Source organism: Nothobranchius furzeri, chromosome 13 (genome assembly GCF_043380555.1).
Source record: "Nothobranchius furzeri strain GRZ-AD chromosome 13, NfurGRZ-RIMD1, whole genome shotgun sequence".
NCBI lineage: Eukaryota > Metazoa > Chordata > Actinopteri > Cyprinodontiformes > Nothobranchiidae > Nothobranchius > Nothobranchius furzeri.
The window spans coordinates 35,246,997-35,264,910 of record NC_091753.1 but is presented as its reverse complement, the minus strand read 5'-3'; the positions used below and the strand labels follow the sequence as shown (position 1 = coordinate 35,264,910).

The following is a 17,914-nucleotide window of genomic DNA, read 5'->3' as shown; positions in this document are numbered from 1 at the left end:
ACACACACACATATGGTTTAAGAGAAAAATGCCCTGCAATGGACCATTAACATTGTACATAGAATCTGCATTTGTCTATGTTTGCATATGTCACATGTACACAAACACATGCTCACAAGCACACATATACACATGTGCAAAGATAATTATTGGTGATGGTGAATCCCCCTCAGCTGTGGGAGATCAAATTGCTTTTTCACCCTTCACAGATTTCAGCACACTCGTTATGTTGATGATGCCAGAATCACTCAGAAAAGCACAAACTGTCTGCCACTAGTTCCCCAGCCCCCCTCCACAAATACTGTTGCACACAGGGACGAAATTTTGATTTCAGAAGTGGGGGGGACACAGCAGGCTTGTGCGGATTTGGGGTGGGGGGTGTTATGTAAAGACCCCTTGACACGTCACGTGCCCATCTCAATAATTTTTCCATCCTCTATATATATATATATATATATATATATATATATATATATATATATATATATATATATATATCAAAGTTAAAAAATGTACAACTCTATTATTATTTTTATTTATTATCATTATTGAAGTGCAGTTTTGGCTGTTGACAATGTATTGGTCATTGTATTTATTGTTTTGGGTGTTTTTTTTTATTGTTTTTGGTGCAACATTTTCTAACAGGGAGTGAGATTCCTTTTTTATTTAATTTTTGTTTGTTATTTTTATTCATTTAGAAGTTCTGGTTCTGGACATTTCAATGTTAAATGAAGGTTTATTTGTTGCATTTTAAAGGGTGTACTTGCATTATTATGATATATTAACATTATATTAGTGGTTATTTTGGTCTAGATAATGTTGACAATGATATCGTTTATCATCAACAATTTGTTGGACAAAATATCGTCCAGCAAAATGTGTTACTTTCCCAGGCCTAGTCAAAAGTATAAATAGTATTTATACATAAACGGTCCCTCCTGAGATCTGGCCGTTTGTTCATTTGCTGTGTTAGAGGACATGCTGAACTAATGTTTTACACATGATCATCACCCTAACATTTGAGTGTATAAAAACATATTAAATATGTTTTTTCCCTTAAAAGTGTTTAAACAGTTGTTGCATTTCAACACACAAAAAATAAATGAAAAAACAAGATAAATCTAATGAAAAGTGTACATCTTTGACATTAAGCTTAAAAAAATCTGTTGACGATAATGATACTGTTCATTTTTCAGAGCTTTTTAATGTGAAAATATACATTGCAATAGATAAGTTTACAATAAAGTTAAATGATAAAAGTTTTGAAGTTACTCTTCTACTACTACTAGTAATAATAATTATGATAATAGTAATAATAAAAAAATAATTATTATAATAATACGAATAAATTGTGTCTGAGGAGTCAGTTATGTGGAGGAGATGAGTTTGTAAAAGTTAGTTTTGAGTATGTTTGTGAAGGAGGAGGTGAGTCTGAGCTTAATGCAGGGGTGTCACATGTTCCAACTTACGTTTTGACTTTGAAAGAAGTCTCTTATATCCACTTTTCGTTTTCTTGACATGCTGCCTCCTGGCTGTGCCTAACTACCAAAGACTCACAAATGAACACTTATTCAAATGTTATGTAATGGAAGCTGAGCTGAGCTCTGATATTACACAGCGTCTAGTTGACGATGTGACTCAGTACCGGTGTTCCCTAGCGGCTCCAAACTAGCAAAACAACGTGAGCACGTTCTGACTGTTTACAACTTGAGTGACAGCAGCAACAGCCAATAATACGTTAGCAAGTATCAGCAGAGCCAATAGATTAGCTTTTGGGCGGGTCTAATAGTAAACCGGTTTCCGTTTCGGTCCTAGTGCTCAAACAAATCCATTTAATGGAGCGTAACATTGTTTTTGGACGGAAAAAAGTGCAGGGGACCAAAACTGCCTTTTGAAAAAGTGGGGGGGACATGTCCCACCCGTCCCCCCCCAAAATTACGTCCCAGGTTGCACACACCTATTGGACACAACACACAAGTACACAATCAAGTCAGAATATTTGTAATGATGCATTAAGGTGCAGGTGTCTGCTCATGGCTGCCAAAAATTCAGAGCAAATATGAGTATTTGTGTGTTGAAAGTGTATTTCAAGTGTATACATAAAGAATGTGCATAATTGTTTCTGCATGGATAAAAAGACCAAGAGGGTAGGAAAATGATGGTCTCTTCTGGGACTTTTGATTTCACTCTGGTGTTTGCTGCTTCTCCTTGTAGAATAATCTGCTCCTTTTATCTGTCCATCTATCCAGTTAAATACCTTTTGTAGAACTGTGTGTGTGTGTGTGTGTGTGTGTGTGTGTGTGTGTGTGTGTGTGTGTGTGTGTGTGTGTGTGTGTGTGTGTGTGTGTGTGTGTGTGTGTGAAATGTTCTCTACTGTAGTTCTCTATTTTGAGTTTGGTGAAGAGAAAAGCCAGAGACAACACTGACAGAACTACACACAGCGTGATGTGTGTTAGGTTACTGATCCTTGTTGCAGACTACCTAGCTTTAATAAATAAGCTTGTCATTACCTCATATTTGTGACCCATAGGTTTGCTCAATGGTTCTAAAGATGTAGTTGCTGAGATGCTGTTATGTGAAACTACTAAACTGGTGGGTTCTTATTAGGGATGCTCTGATTCGATCACGTGATTTTCAGGAAATCGGAATTGGTGCGAAAAATCGGATTTAACCATATAAAACAACAAACGTTACTTTTTAAATTCATGCTAAGAAAGAATTTCAAACAGAATAATAACGGCTTAGTTTTGAATTCAACAACTTCCTCTACATCAATATTCTTTGTTTCACAGACAAAAACATCATAAAGGTCCACAATTTAAGGTAGTCCTGGAATTCCTGCATCATAATACGTAGCAGTTAGCTAACACAAAGCATATTTGTCACCTCAAGAGAGTGAAAATGTCTGTAATTTGGAAGTATTTTTAAATGAACAGCAAAGGGAGTGTGAGAAGCACGTATAATGTGTGCAAACTGGACATCTAATGAGGTGGAAAGGTAGTGCTGCATTCAACACTGATGTGCCACCTTAAAAAAACTCACTCTGCTCAGGTTGCTGCAGCAATTTAGCTAAGCCAGCCGACACCAGGGGCGGATTTAGGACTGAAGAAGATCCGGGGCTTAACACACACGCGCGCACACACACGTGACACGCACTAGTCAACATCATATATGTCTTGTACCACATAATTTTTAATCTGAAGCTACATATTAAGCATTTTCAGGACAGAGTATTGTTCCTGTTAGTGTTTAGTGTGAGATGATAGTAAATATTCCCTTTCTTTCTCCAACAACTTTACCTGATAGTAAGCTAACTTTAGGCAAACCAGCAGCACAACAAATATTTTCAAATAAGACTCACAAACCTGAGTCAGCACCAGTCTCATCAAAGCTGGGGTTCTGTCGTTGTACTTTTTGTCTAAAAAACGTCCTTATGTCCATCTTCACTCATGCGTTTCAGGCAGAGAGTGTAGAAGATGCCGGCTGCTGAAGGGTTTCTTCTTCAGTGGTGGAGGCTCAGGCAGGCTGTATACAAACTACTGCCAGCTGCTTCCTCTCTGTTGGACTTTGGTACTGCATGTTACTTCCGCGATTTAGATCCGGGGCTTTTCATAAAACATCCGGGGCTTCAGCCCAAGTAGCCGGGCCTAACGCCACCCCTGGCCGACACTAAGAGATACATAATGAAACCAAGAAATAGGCTACGGAAAGCAAAAATGCCAAGATAGCCACATGTTTACCATACTGGATGAGCGTCCGTGGTTGTAAACGTTGGGTTCTGCAGTTTGCTTTAGTCGCAGTATGTTCTGCTTTCCCTCCCTACATTTACAGACGCAGCAGCTCCACAGGTGTTTGGTAGAAAAAGGTTCCTCTGCTGCTGACCGTCATGTGCTGTGCCATCCCTTTTGCTGAAAACAGCGGCACACGGAGTAAACTATTTAAAATATGAGCGACATGGCTACTTTTACATTTATCCTCACATTAACATGTTTCTTATTCATTTGAATGGGAAATGACAATTTATTTTTCTATATATTCTTAATATTAACACGTTTCTTATTAATTTACTCCCTAAACGTGTGATGTTTTATGGCAAAACAACTGAAGAAATGACATAAATACAGAAAGAAAGAAAGAAAGAAAGAAAGAAAGAAAGAAAGAAAGAAAGAAAGAAAGAAATCATTCACGATTAAAAACCTCAAATGACAACTCTAGTGTTTCTCCTTTTTTCCTAACATATTTCTACCATATCGGATCTGGACTCAGTGTCGGCAGATTCTTAAAATCAAATTACTTGGAATCGGATTGGATTTAGCTTTCAAAGATTTTCTTGCTTTTTAAAGTGATCTTCAATAAATCGGACTTGTGGTGTTTCAGCTTTCCATTGGAACTACTTTTCCATTATTCTCTATCTTGTTCTTGGACCAGACCATGGCAGCATTTCATGCAGTGTTTGCTTTGGAAAATGAATAAATGGGAAGAAAATGAGAAGTGTCAGAGCTAAAAATGAGTCTTTCTGCAGCAAACGAAAAACATCTAAAAGTTGTGAAACAGGACAAGTCATGAGACTTCCTGTTGATCAGACGCTCCACTGACGACGAGCTTTTCGTGCACAGAGAGACATGTGCAGCGGGGCAACAGGCGTTCAGAAGAGCAGTTTGATGGATGGGTTCTGATCCAACCATTTGGAAGGGGGACCAGCACAGTGATTGGATGAGTTTTTACCAGGATTGTACGTTTTAGAGGTGATTAAAATGATCAGTTTTTGACTAGACATTTAATTTATTGATTACCATTGGTATTTCAAGCTATGTGGCAAACAATGCTCCAGAAAAAAAATAAATAACAATAAACATTGCACATGCTTGTAGCACTTTTTCCTTATTCGTGTGTGTGTGTGTTTTTAGTGTCCAAGCAAAATGAACATTAAGTGAGTACATCGGCAGTGTGTTGGATCCATACCCTGAAGAACTCCTTCGTGGAGCCTGCGTCCAGAGTCCCATAGGCTATCTCTGTCTGTTTGGCCAAGTCCTCTGCACTTTCTATAGGTGAGACCATCCTCTCCACAGTGAGGAAAGCAGCCAAGTTGGCTGTGTAAGAGGAGATAATGATGAGAGTGAAGAACCACCACACACCTCCGACAATACGCCCAGACAGGGACCTAGGGAAAGTGTTCAGAAGGTGGTGATGAGGAGGTCCAGGTGGAGACCAAAAAGAGCAGAGAACACAAAACAGATGGAAAGATTAATGAGAGAAAGAAAAAGTAAAATTTGATGGGGAAAGTAGCAGAAGGAAAAGGTGGAGATGGTGAAGGTAAAAAAGATGAGATCAAATGATTAAGGTAAAAAAATAATAAATAAGAGAAGGGAAGAAGGGAAAAGGGGGAAGCAAACAAAATCAGTTAGTTCCAGAGTCAAGGGTAAGCAAACTAAAAGTCTGTTTTACAAAACATGTTCAGCACTGCTGTGTGCATGAGTATAAAGATGATGACGTCATTGTCTTTCAGGCCTCCAACCATTTCAGCTCCACCAGAGTCTCCATGAAACAGATGGGAGCTCCTCCAGCTCTCATCTCTTTTCTCCATCTTAACTCTTTATACAAGCAGAAGCCTTTTTGTACTTTTGGGTCACATGCAGGTGAACAAACCAAGTGAGGGATAAAATGGAAAAAAACAGCAAATGTCAAGCAGCCAGTTTTTGCAGCATGCTTGTGTTTGTTGCCTACATAGGCACACTTGAATCCTGTCATATTGATGAGGGGTTTCTCATGAGTTGTACATTTTCCCTAAAACTTAATGCACAAGAAGGAAGCACTGCTACTTGAGCAACAGGGAAGCTAAATATGGCTGAGCTGATGCAGGATGTTGGGGTCATTGCTGAACCAGCAGCAGCAGGAGAAAAAAACACATAAGCAAACTAGCAAGCTGCTTTGGACCCATGTTTGTGTTTAGGAAAACTCCATGTGATAAAAACGGAGTCAGTTAGAAAAACCTGCACCTCCAAAGCAGTTTCAGGCCCTGTCCACACGTAGCCGGGGATCTGCCAAAACGTAGATAATTTTCTACGTTTTGGCCTGTCATCCACACGAAAACGGAGTTTTTTCACACAAAAACGGATCTTTTTAAAAACTCCAGCCAAAGTGAAGATCTGCGTTTTCTCCGTTTTGGGTGTCTGCGTGTGGACAGACAAAACCAGAGTTTTAAGGTCCGCAACATCACTTTCCGTGACAAAAAATGCTGACATCACGTGTGCGACCTGTGTTTACACTAGCCGACAGCATGGATGCCCTCAGAGCTGCGCTCGCTTTATGAATTGTCCAAGCGCTTTTTGCTTGTTTGTTTCTGCAAGCGGAATTACTGCTCCTTGCGGAAGATCACAGACGAAGGACGAGGTTAAGAGCGGGGGAAGTACTGCCGCCTACAGGTCTGGCATGTCCGTAACAACGTATTTATCCGGGTACGTGTGGACAGAGTTTTTTTTAAACGAGGTGGTGTGGATGCAAGTTTTTGGAGGGGCGGGTATTCTTTAAAAAAAAAACAGCTACGTGTGGACTAGGCCTAAGTCTAGGTCACACCCTCGTGCATCTGATCAAAACAACCATTTTAAGACAATAGGACCTAACGGCATCAACGCCTCCTCAGGGTATAGAAAGGAGGGGTATTTATAGACAGCTTGTTAAACAACAACAGACAGTTAGTGTTTATAAACTTCCCTCTCCCATATTGAAAAAGCTTCTCAGATGAGAAGCAAAATGTCTTCAAGAAACCAAATAAGTCCAGCTGACTTCAGTTGAACCATTTGGATTACCATGACCTGGATGACTGAGAACCTTCACCAGCTAATTGATAATTATACATATAGACCCTGATGTGTGAGTGTGTGTGTGTGTGTGTGCCCCTGTTGATTGACTGTTGAGGCACTGATTGATTTAGGTGGATTAATGGACCTGCCTTAAGGACTCTCCTGAGAAATGCATCTTATGCTGGTGTTTTATCCCCATAGTACAGATTTTTTTTCACCTCATTAAACTGGATTACAAACAAAAGACCGATTTCAAAGCAATTCATAATTTTTTAATAATTTTGTTGGAAAAACATGACCTTGCTTCATGTGACACTGAAATAGTTTTTTCATCACAAAACACGCTTTCTTGACCCAACTGAATAGTTTTATTGCCAAAACCTAAATAGTAGGTATCTACTGGAAACACTGCATTTGAACAATGATAGAACTTTAAATAAAATTATGTTGTTTTGCTGTACTCAGGAAGAAATTTCTTTAAGAGATAAGCAGGATGCTTTTTTTGAACACTCATGAATTCATGTAGAGAGGTGTTATTTTCTTTAAACTTTCTGTAGTTGAAATTCATACAGAAAGAAGCTGAGACAAAAGGATTTTGTTCTGCATGTCGGTCTGGTCACGCTCCATAGGAACCAAAACAGATCTAACTTTGGCCAGAGCAGTATTGTGTTATGCCAATCAAATTGTTCTATCAGTTCAGTGGGCTAATCACAACACTACAAGGGTTTAGTGGGCCAATCGGTGTGCTTTGCTGCATTCCTCTGTTGTAACCATCCACACACACACACACACACACACACACACACACACACACACACACACACACACACACACACACACACACACACACACACACACACACACACACACACACACACACACACATATGGACAATGGGTTTCCATAGACTCCAATAATACGTTTTTGAGGTAAAATGGGAGGTGGCCACCACCGCCCCTTTGACCATGTCACAGGTTTCCGTCAAGCCCAGGCAATTCCACAAAAGGGAAGAGAGGTGCAGCTGAGGGTGGGGCTGTAAGGCTGGGATCAAATGACGAAAACCGGTCGAAATTAAGCTAATTTAGCTACAAGCTAACCTGAAGCTAACCCAAAGCCAACGGGGAGGTGGGAGCTACGCCAACGGAGGAAGCAACCTAGCTACAACTGGAGTTAACTGAGCACAACACCAGAGCTTCTGAGTCAGAGATACGCCGGGCTGACCGCTGGGTTAAACCGGGTGAACCACAGAGGTCTCCAGAGAGCTCCACAAGCTGGCAGACGCACAGCAGACAAGTGCCGCTGCGATCAGAGATGCGCAGAGCTGCCGCTGGGGATAACCGGGTGGAAAACATTGGTTTCCATCCGAGAGCTCCACAAGCCGGCAGTCCGCGCAGCAGACAGCTGCGGGAAGGGGACCATACCGATAGTCGGAACCCAGCTCCACCAACATGTTATATTTCAACAGATTTTCTAAAGTGCAGCATTATGCTAAATGCACTGGGTTTTACCCTGTTACATTTAAATTTCATGGTTAAACAGTACATGTTAAAATCTAAGCTCAGCTCAGCAGTGACCTAAAATACATAAATATAATTTTACTTACCGAAAAAAATGAAGTGGAGACTCCTTGGACACTCTATTAGTGCAATTAATACCACAGCAAGTCATTTTGTCCAACAATTGCACAAATGTATCCAAAAAAGAATACACAAATGTTACAACTAATGGTCTAAGTTGAGAGACTAAAAATGGCGGAACAGTTTTCAGCTTAGACTGAGGCCTTTCCATGGAGCTAGCTCTGCGGTCACGTGGGTCTGAAGCTCATTAATTATACAGAATTTTAGGCTTTTAATACACTTAAACAGAAGGGTGACAAAAAAAATTCACCCCCCTCAGAGTTGTCATGAGTGTAAACTAGATAATTTAAACCAAAAACATGTTTTGGTTCCAGGCTGTAAACATGTTTATTTCTGCTGTGAAATTGGTATTTTTAACATGGGAGTCAATGAGGATTTGCTTGCTTCTGACACCAGCCCCCAGCGGATGAGGGTGGAACTGCAAATTATTTCATTTCTGCATTGGTCTCACTGTCAGAATCGAATTGTGGGGGCTTGGTTGTAAAGAGTAGTTATTTCAGTCAAAGTTGCTCTTCTGTCAGCTTGAATCAGTCGATTCCATTCTCCTCTGATCTCTAGCATCAACAAGGCATTTTCACCCACAGGACTGCCGCATACTGGATGTTTTTCCCTTTTCACACCATTCTTTGTCGACCCTAGAAATGGTTGTTGGTGTAAATCCCAGTAACCGAGCAGATTGTGAAATACTCAGACCGGCCCGTCTGGCACCAACAACCACAAAAATGCCACGCTCAAAATTGCTTAAATCACTTTTCTTTCCCATTCTGACATTCAGTTTGGAGTTCAGGAGATTGTCTTGACCAGGACCACACCCCTAAAGGCATTGCAGCTGCCATGTGATTGGTTGATTAGATAAGTGCATTAAGGAGAAGTTGAACAGGTGTTCCTAATAATTCTTCAGGTGAGTGTATATACACATATGAAGATTATATAGTATATGGCTTTCTAGGCTATGAAAATATGTCAAAATGAACAACAATAAGTTAAAGCAAAAGAAAATGTAAAGAGTAGAAAAAAATAGTTAAGTGAACATTTTCATCTAAACCAGAATAAATGATTCAAGCTTTAGTACTAAAATTTTCAGCCTGTAATTCAAATGATTGTATTCTGGATTTATTTGGATTTGACAGATCAGACTACATGAAAGTCTGTAAAACAAATATGCAAGTAAAGTAGGATTTAAGGGAAGTCTTGATTTTTTTCTTTTTGAAGAAAAAAAGTAATGTAGTGAAAACTTTATAGCACAATATTAGCAGTTATTGCTGTATCACTGAAGTTATGTTGCCAATACAGTCAACTAAAAGAAAAAGTATAAATTGTGTCAATTATCCAGACTAAATTAATCTTTTCATCCTTTTTCAGGTTTTATCAGGATAAATCACATCATTCTGGTGTGCAAAAATAACACTCACTGGTGCTTTAAATCTAAAACTACATGTAGAACCCTAAATGATGCAGTAAGTCACAAGAAGACAGATCAGAGGTTAAATGAGGCCCCTATATTTTCTGAATGTGCAGGTTTTCATTGTAAATCTGCAATTATCTGTGAGTAATTCCAACAAATGTCAGAGCATTTTTCAGAATATGTTTCTTCTTCCGGCTCTTGGAGAGTACAGACGCTTTTTTTCCTCCTCTCCTCCCTATCTTATCCCAAGGCTCTTTGTCTGTCTCTGGGTGTACGGCTGCTTCTGTATTTTTTCTGGAAACTGTAATTACTAAAATGGACCTGGTCAGTTGGTCACTTAACGCGATTGACAAAAATTTTTCAACGATGAGAACGGGAGAAGGGGCTTCCGGATGCCCCTCTGGGACAGAGCCAACTGGGCATATCATGGACTCCTGGAAACAGTGGAGCCTGATATGCCTCTCTCAGCTGTCTGTAGAGGATTCTGAAGACGTCTGGATATTCGTGGTGTTGGTGTCAGTTTTCCTGCTCTTTGGCCTAGGAGGCTTCCTGGCTTACCGGAAAATTAACGAGCTGTCGAGGAATACTGGCACTCTCCCCGAGCTCAGGCATGGATTACACCACGCTGTGAATGCACAAACTCATATAATTGTCGAGATGAGTCGTAAGCTTGGAACTTTGGCTGAGATTCATGCGTTGGCACAAAAGATGGATGCCATCAAGGAGTGAGTGGATGAATCAGCACGGATTTGGATAGATTAATTTACGCCATTATTGGGATTTTGAGAGGTTGAGGACCAACAGAACTTTAAGACAGAGAGGAAATCATCTCTGTCTGGCTCCAAAACAATTTCTAATCTGAATCTGGTGCCCTTGAGCCCATGAGGCTGCAACGAATACTCCCCCCTCAGAAGAAATGTGGAATGCTGCCGTCGCTATGGCAACTCTGTCTCCCTATCCCAGCCTGGGCGGGACTGCGGGCTGTGAAGGCCGCTGAAACGTTCCAGGAGTCACTGTGCCCTCCAAACCCCAACAATCTCCCTCCTCTGTCCAGACTGAGGTGACGAGTGCTGCTTATCGTGGCTGCAGCCATTGACGTGTGGAAAGTCCCAAACCCACCACCCCAATTAGTGGACACTTATGTTGTGTAATGTCTGAAGTCTGTTGCATTTCTGTCTGAGGTGTTTTTTGCATAGCAAAGCTGCCGTCCCTGTGGAGGGTAACTCTGAAGTGCCTTCTTTTCCTCCACCTGAACCAATCCTCATGTAATGCCTCTGATCTCTATTAAGGTAGCGTGACTCAGGGTTGCGAATGACCACAGTCACCAATTTTTGTCGTGTGTCTTTGCCCATGTATGTATGTCTGATCTCAGAATTGTGTGTACTGAAACTCTAATTTCCCTCTGGAATTAATAAAGTATCTTTGAATTTGAATTGAATTTGAATTTGAATAAAGCAGTGTGTTAGATTCTGCAGCTTCATTTAGCTTGTGCTAGCAAATGTGGCAAGGTGGAGAAACGAGGGCCCGGGCAGGATTCGATCCCCAGACTCCTGGATGAGAGTCATACGCTCTAAACAGTCAGCCAAAGGGACATCCCCTTGGCCAAGTAGCCAGGGCGCATGATCAATTGGGATATTGTGACAGGACGCTCACACTGTCACACTAGCATAGATGAGTGAACAAGGAAGAGTGTATATACAGGTGCTGGCCAGTAAATTAGAATATCATCAAAAGGTTGAAAATATTTCAGTAATTCCATTCAAAACGTGAAACTTGTACATTATATTCATGCAATGCACACAGACCAATGTATTTCCGATGTTTATTACGTTTAATTTTGATATTTATAGGTGACAACCAATGAAAACATCAAATCTGGTATCTCAGAAAATTAGAATATTCTAAAGGCCAATGAAAAAATGTTTGTTTCTCTAATGTTGGCCAACTGAAAAGAATGAACATGAAAAGAATGTGCATGTATAGCACTCAATACTTAGTCGGGGCTCCTTTTGCCTCAATAACTGCAGTAATGCGGCGTGGCATGGACTCGATCAGTCTGTGGCACTGCTCAGGTGTTATGAGAGCCCAGGTTGCTCTGATAGTCGTCTTCAGCTCCTCTGCATTGTTGGGTCTAGCGTATTGCATCCTCCGCTTCACAATACCCCATAGATTTTCTATGGGGTTAAGGTCAGGCGAGTTTGCTGGCCAATCAAGGACAGGGATACCATGGTCCTTGAACCAGGTGCTGGTGGTTTTGGCACTGTGTGCAGGTGCCAAGTCCTGTTGAAAGGTGAAGTCTGCATCCCCATAAAGTTGGTCAGCAGCAGGAAGCATGAAGTGCTCTAAAACTTCCTGGTAGACGGCTGCATTGACCCTGGACCTCAGGAAACAGAGTGGGCCAACACCGGCAGATGACATGGCACCCCACACCATCACTGACGGTGGAAACTTTACACTGGACCTCATGCAACGTGGATTCTGTGCTTCTCCGCTCTTCCTCCAGACTCTGGGTCCTTGATTTCCAAAGGAAATGCAGAACTTGCTTTCATCAGAAAACATAACTTTGGACCACTCAGCATCAGTCCAGTCCTTTTTGTCCTTGGCCCAGGCGAGACGCTTCTTGCGCTGTTTCATGTTCAAGAGTGGCTTGACACACGGAATGCGACACCTGAATCCCATGTCTTTCATGAGTCTCCTCGTGGTGGTTCTTGAAGCGCTGACTCCAGCTGCAGTCCACTCTTTGTGGATCTCCCCCACATTTTTGAATGGGTTTGTCGTCACAATTCTCTGCAGGGTGCGGTTATCCCTAGAGCTTGTACACTTTTTTCTACCACATTTTTTCCGTCCCTTCGCCTGTCTGTTAATGTGCTTGGACACAGAGCTCTGCGAACAGCCAGCTTCTTTAGCAATCACCTTTTGTGTCTTGCCCTCCTTGTGCAAGGTGTCAATGATTGTCTTTTGGACAGCTGTTAAGTCAGAAGTCTTCCCCATGATTGTGGTGCCTTCAAAACAAGACTGAGGGACCTTTTAAAGGCCTTTGCAGGTGTTTTGAGTAAATCAGCTGATTAGAGTGGCAGCAGGTGTCTTCTATATTCAGCCTTTTCAGAATATTCTAATTTTTTGAGATACCAAATTTGGAGTTTTCATTAGTTGTCACTTATGAATATCAAATTTAAATGTAATGAACATTGGAAATACATTGGTCTGTGTGCATTGCATGAATATAATGTACAAGTTTCACGTTTTGAATGGAATTACTGAAATATTTTCAACCTTTTGATGATATTCTAATTTACTGGCCAGCACCTGTATGTCCGTATGGATTTTCAGAATGGTGACTCCTCACATGATGCATTTGGTTGCAGCACGTGCACAGTTTTGCAGCGTGTGTTAGTATGCAACAGGTGAATCCTTTCATAGCAGGTCATGCATCTTCTATGATAGCCAACAGATTGCTTCCCCAATCCTCTGTGTGAAAGATTAATGCCTCCTTTTCTGAAGCTTGTTTTGCCTCTCATGCATGCACACACACACACACACACACACACACACACACACACACAAACGCCTGCACGCACACGCACACACACACACACACACACACACACACACACACAAACGCCTGCACGCACACGCACACACACACACACACACACACACACACACACACGCACACGCACACTCACCCACACACACACACACACACACACACACACACACACACACACACACACACACACACACACACACACACACACACACACACACACACAGGGCTTTAGGGTGACACTCTTATTTTTGTCTAATGCATTTGGATTTTCTCACCTGACTAAAACACATTTGGACTGAGTGTTCTCTCGTATTTATTTTTGTCTTCATTTTATAACCTGGTGATTCACGTCTCATCACCATTTGAAAATTCCAGCAGCAAAAATAATGTCTCCAATTATGTCGTATTAGTGAGCAACTTATTTACCCTCTACTGCATCCCAATCATCCACACTTTTGTTCTTTTCTAACAGGAGGGGGAGGAGAAGATGATGTTCATTAATGTTGAGTCTGTCAGTTGGTAGTACAGCTGATATTTTGGGAAAAGAGTGACCATCTGATTGGTTCGAACAAATGACACAAAAACTAAATAATACAGACAGGTTTAAAGACACAAATAAAATCCTTTCGACATCCCTTTTTCTTTTTCTTCCCTCTTCCCTTTCATCTTTTCGTTGTGACGGCTACAGATGCTGATGGAATTGACTGGGACGGGCAGAAAGACTTCACTATAGATTAAGCCTGACTGAGGAGCAGAACGCTAACAAACTCACTTGAAAAAGATGTGATTAGTAGATTAAAGATTAGATGCAGCAGGCGGAATACAAAAGCATTCACAAAGATCAGACGCAGCAGAGAGTCTCACGGGATTTACACAGAGAAAAGAGCTCATAAACAAACGACTCAATCAGCATGACTGGCTCCTAATCAGTGACCTTGAAACCTGTTATTAATTACCCAGCCTGCCTCAGTACCTCCCTCCAGTTAGTTAGTCATGCCATTAGCTGGATCTGTTGCTTCTATTAACTATTCAACACACCCACGGCCATTTCCTGGAAGCTCTCACATGACAGTGACAAGCTGAAACCCCTACACAAACTGAAGAGCCCCTCAGCAATCAGCACACACACACACACACACACACACACACACACACACACACACACACACACACACACACACACACACACACACACACACACACACACACACACACACACACACACACACACACACACACACACACAACAGTAGAAAGCTGTAATTTCAGATGTTTATTGACAGACATTTTCAATCCCCACAAGATGTTCTCCGGTGATCACTTTACCACTTTCTCCTTCCCCTGCAGTGTCTTCCCTGCACCGTTCCTTTACTTTCCAACCATTTCTTGTTTAAATTCTCCCTTTTTCACAAAAAATGAATTTTTATTTATTCTTTTCAACCTGACGTTTCATCATGTTCTTGCCAGCTTTTGTATTGTGACCAGGCCAATCACTGACATTAGGAAACCAAAACAGCCCGTGGGCTGTGAGCTGACAGGTGAGTGATGCACCTGCCTCATCAAGGTCACTCTGACAACGTGTGTGACGGTGGGTAAATATGCTCATGTCTGTTGTCAGTAAATGCATTGTGCAAAGACAAAGAAATGCACAAGAAAAGGAAAGTGCAGTGATTGCAATCATCTGCAGAAATACACACACCACCACACCTGCACCGTGAAATCTATCCACACACGTGGACAGATGAGGCAGTCAGAAAGCAAAATAGAAGAGTTGGATGAGAAATATATAAAGATAGATGGATAAATGAAGACTGGAAGATGGACAGATAGATCAAAAAGGGGAAGAAAGAAAATGGGAGCGTTGAATAGGGGTGTGTGTTGTACTGTGTCTTCTAGACTGCAGAGATGACTGCAGCACAGAGGGAGGGACCCTCACTGAATACCAATGGACCTGCTATAGCGGCTTAATTCAAACACACACACACACACACACACACACACACACACACACACACACACACACACAGTGCCATACACAATCACAAGGAGCATATAGAGTGAAAAAAAACCCACAGGGAGGTATGAAGTGTTTGATCAGCTGAGTTTCATAAAGGCTATAAAATAAAATTTGTGTGATTTTAAAAAACACAAATAAATCTCTAACAGTCAAGATGGCAGACACAAACACTCTCATTTATTTGTTAGATTTTTTTAACAGCAGAGGCCGATTCTTCCTTTTATTACCAGTTAAATCGAGGGTAAATGTCATCCTTAATGCTCCTTGGCAATGAAAGATACAAATGGTGGAGTGGAGGGGAAGGGAGGTAGAATAAAACCACAACAATACAAACAAAGAATGACGTAATGAACTAACCAATAACAAAATTTAATCTTCTCAATGTGGAAACTAAAATAGCCGGAGACAATGAAAACATTAATTATGATTACTAAAATAAACACCATCTGTTTTTTGTCATTCTTTGATATGACTGCTGCAGTCAAAATGTTCTTGTAAACCACATATGTCAGACACAAGGCCAGATGCGGCCCGCGGAGCATTCTTATGTGGCCTGCGAGATAAATATCAAAAATATATTAAAACTGGCCCGCTGGCCGATTTTACCGCAAAGACTTCAACTCCCATGATGCTTTGCGGCGTCAGCGCAGAGCCGACGCACCCCCTCCTTTGTGTTTTTTCCAGCGCCTGCTGCCGGTGTCTGCAGCTCCGCTGTCTCTGACAAACTACACTCCTCTCACTCAGCGCCAAGTTCACTCAGCTATTTTCTGACGTTGAATCCCAGAAACGGAGATTCTAGCTGCTCAGTAATGTGTTCACGACTGAAGGAGAAAGTTTTCCAACTAACTTCTAGACAGAGCCGATATAACTCCAGCGAGCAGCGACACGCTCAAATCAGCACGGCTCTGTGGTTGTGTTTCCTCCCTGACACACAACAACGTGGTCAAGCTGCTCAGACATGTTCAGCAGCACAAACCTATGTGAGCACCTGTTGTCATCTAATGTTGTCATTATTATGATGAAGATGAACAAAACAACAGGAGTCTCCTCCTCAGCTCAGATCAACCCCATGATGCAGGTATCTGGCTGGAACAGGTGAGCATCACAGTAAACCAGTGGAGCAAACTGAGCTTTAAATTTGTTGGTTTTATGCTCTTTTTCTGCTCCAAAACATGAAAGTTGCATTTTAATTTAAGATAAAATGATATTTTTATTTTGTTGTTGGCCCGTGAGAAAATATTTAACCTACAGTAAACAGGAAGTGGAAAGGCTGCCGATAGATGAATAGAATAGAAAATCCCTTTATTGTTCCTCAGTGGGGAAAGCTAGATGTCACAGCAGCGATGACACTTATTACAGGAGAAAAAAAGGAGAATAAAAAATGAGAAAAATGAATAAACAAGAAAACATAAATCCTGAATAGATTTTAAAAATGCTGATTATACCACAAGTAATGAATACCACTGATGTGTTTTATTTAAAACTGACTTGCTCGTGTGTAATTTGGTTATTTCACATTCAGTGTTAATGCAGAAATAAGTTTGTTTCCAAATTTAAAGGTTTAAAATTGCATATATGTTGATAAAGAAAATGTGCAAATTTGCCGTCACTTTTTCAAAAAATATTAAGTTTTTGTGCTGCAATAAATGTTCTGCAGCACTACAGATAAAAATGAAATCCTTACCACAGACTGCAAGTGACTCAAGAGTGCAGTCACCACAGACCGAGTATCCAGCACCACCATGTATTTCTCCCATTTTTAATCCCCCCCCCCAAAAAACCACTCCAGCTGTTTCTGTGCTTATCTTTTCTACATTGGGCTTGAATTTCTTCAGCTTGGCCCGACACCGCTCAGACGTCCACTCGGATCCTTTGGCTGCCATCCGCCGGGTCGGTTGTCTGGACCGGTTTTACAAATGGAACAGAAAAGTTAGCGAGCTGACCCTCTGTGTTCCTTGCCAAAATGGCCAGTGGAAATTAGGCTTAATTTATATTTACTATTAACAAAACAATGTATACCAATGTGCATTGATCTTTAACTGGGTTTAGTGGAACCAGTTGACATAACTTTAGTCAATTCAACAAATTTCATTTCTTACAGTTAGAGAAGCTTTGCTGTTTGAAATATTCCTGTAACCGTGTCACGGGGCAACTGCCATAGAGCCTTGCTGATTTTCTTCCTGCCTCATTTTCAAGGTATTACAGTATTTTCATTGCAAAAGTTCTCTCAGAGATCTCACAGGAAGGAATAATTCAAACTACTGCCTCCTCACTTTTTTATTTTACTCGTCCCTTGCATCCACAACTTCTCCTCCTCAGCTTTTTAAGTGTTATGGGGATCTGTTAGGGGTGTTGGTTGAAAGTAAAGGTTCACAATCCAATTTTTATGTTTTAGGTTATGAAATGCATCTGCTGTACTCTAAACTAATACAACACAGAGAAGAGTGTTGTGTACTATAATTGAGACTCTTGGGGTTTTATCTGCTCAGGCAAGAACGAGAGCAT

At 41.1% G+C, this 17,914-nt stretch overlaps 1 protein-coding gene and 1 long non-coding RNA gene across 6 annotated transcripts in view; one reads left to right on the top strand and one right to left on the bottom strand.

Annotated features, from left to right (window-relative positions):
* gria4a (glutamate receptor, ionotropic, AMPA 4a) overlaps window positions 1–17,914 on the bottom strand; it is a 195,887-nt gene that overhangs the window by 33,870 nt on the left and 144,103 nt on the right. For all 5 annotated transcript variants that reach the window (XM_015951696.3, XM_015951695.3, XM_054742742.2 and 2 more), the window contains exon 14: window positions 4,963–5,161. In XM_015951696.3, the coding sequence (XP_015807182.1) occupies window positions 4,963–5,161 (199 nt within the window). The remainder of the gene's footprint in view (window positions 1–4,962; window positions 5,162–17,914) is intronic.
* LOC139062502 (uncharacterized) lies at window positions 4,632–10,549 on the top strand. Its single transcript, XR_011516037.1, has 2 exons — window positions 4,632–4,745; window positions 4,908–10,549. It is a non-coding gene; the product is annotated as an uncharacterized lncRNA (long non-coding RNA).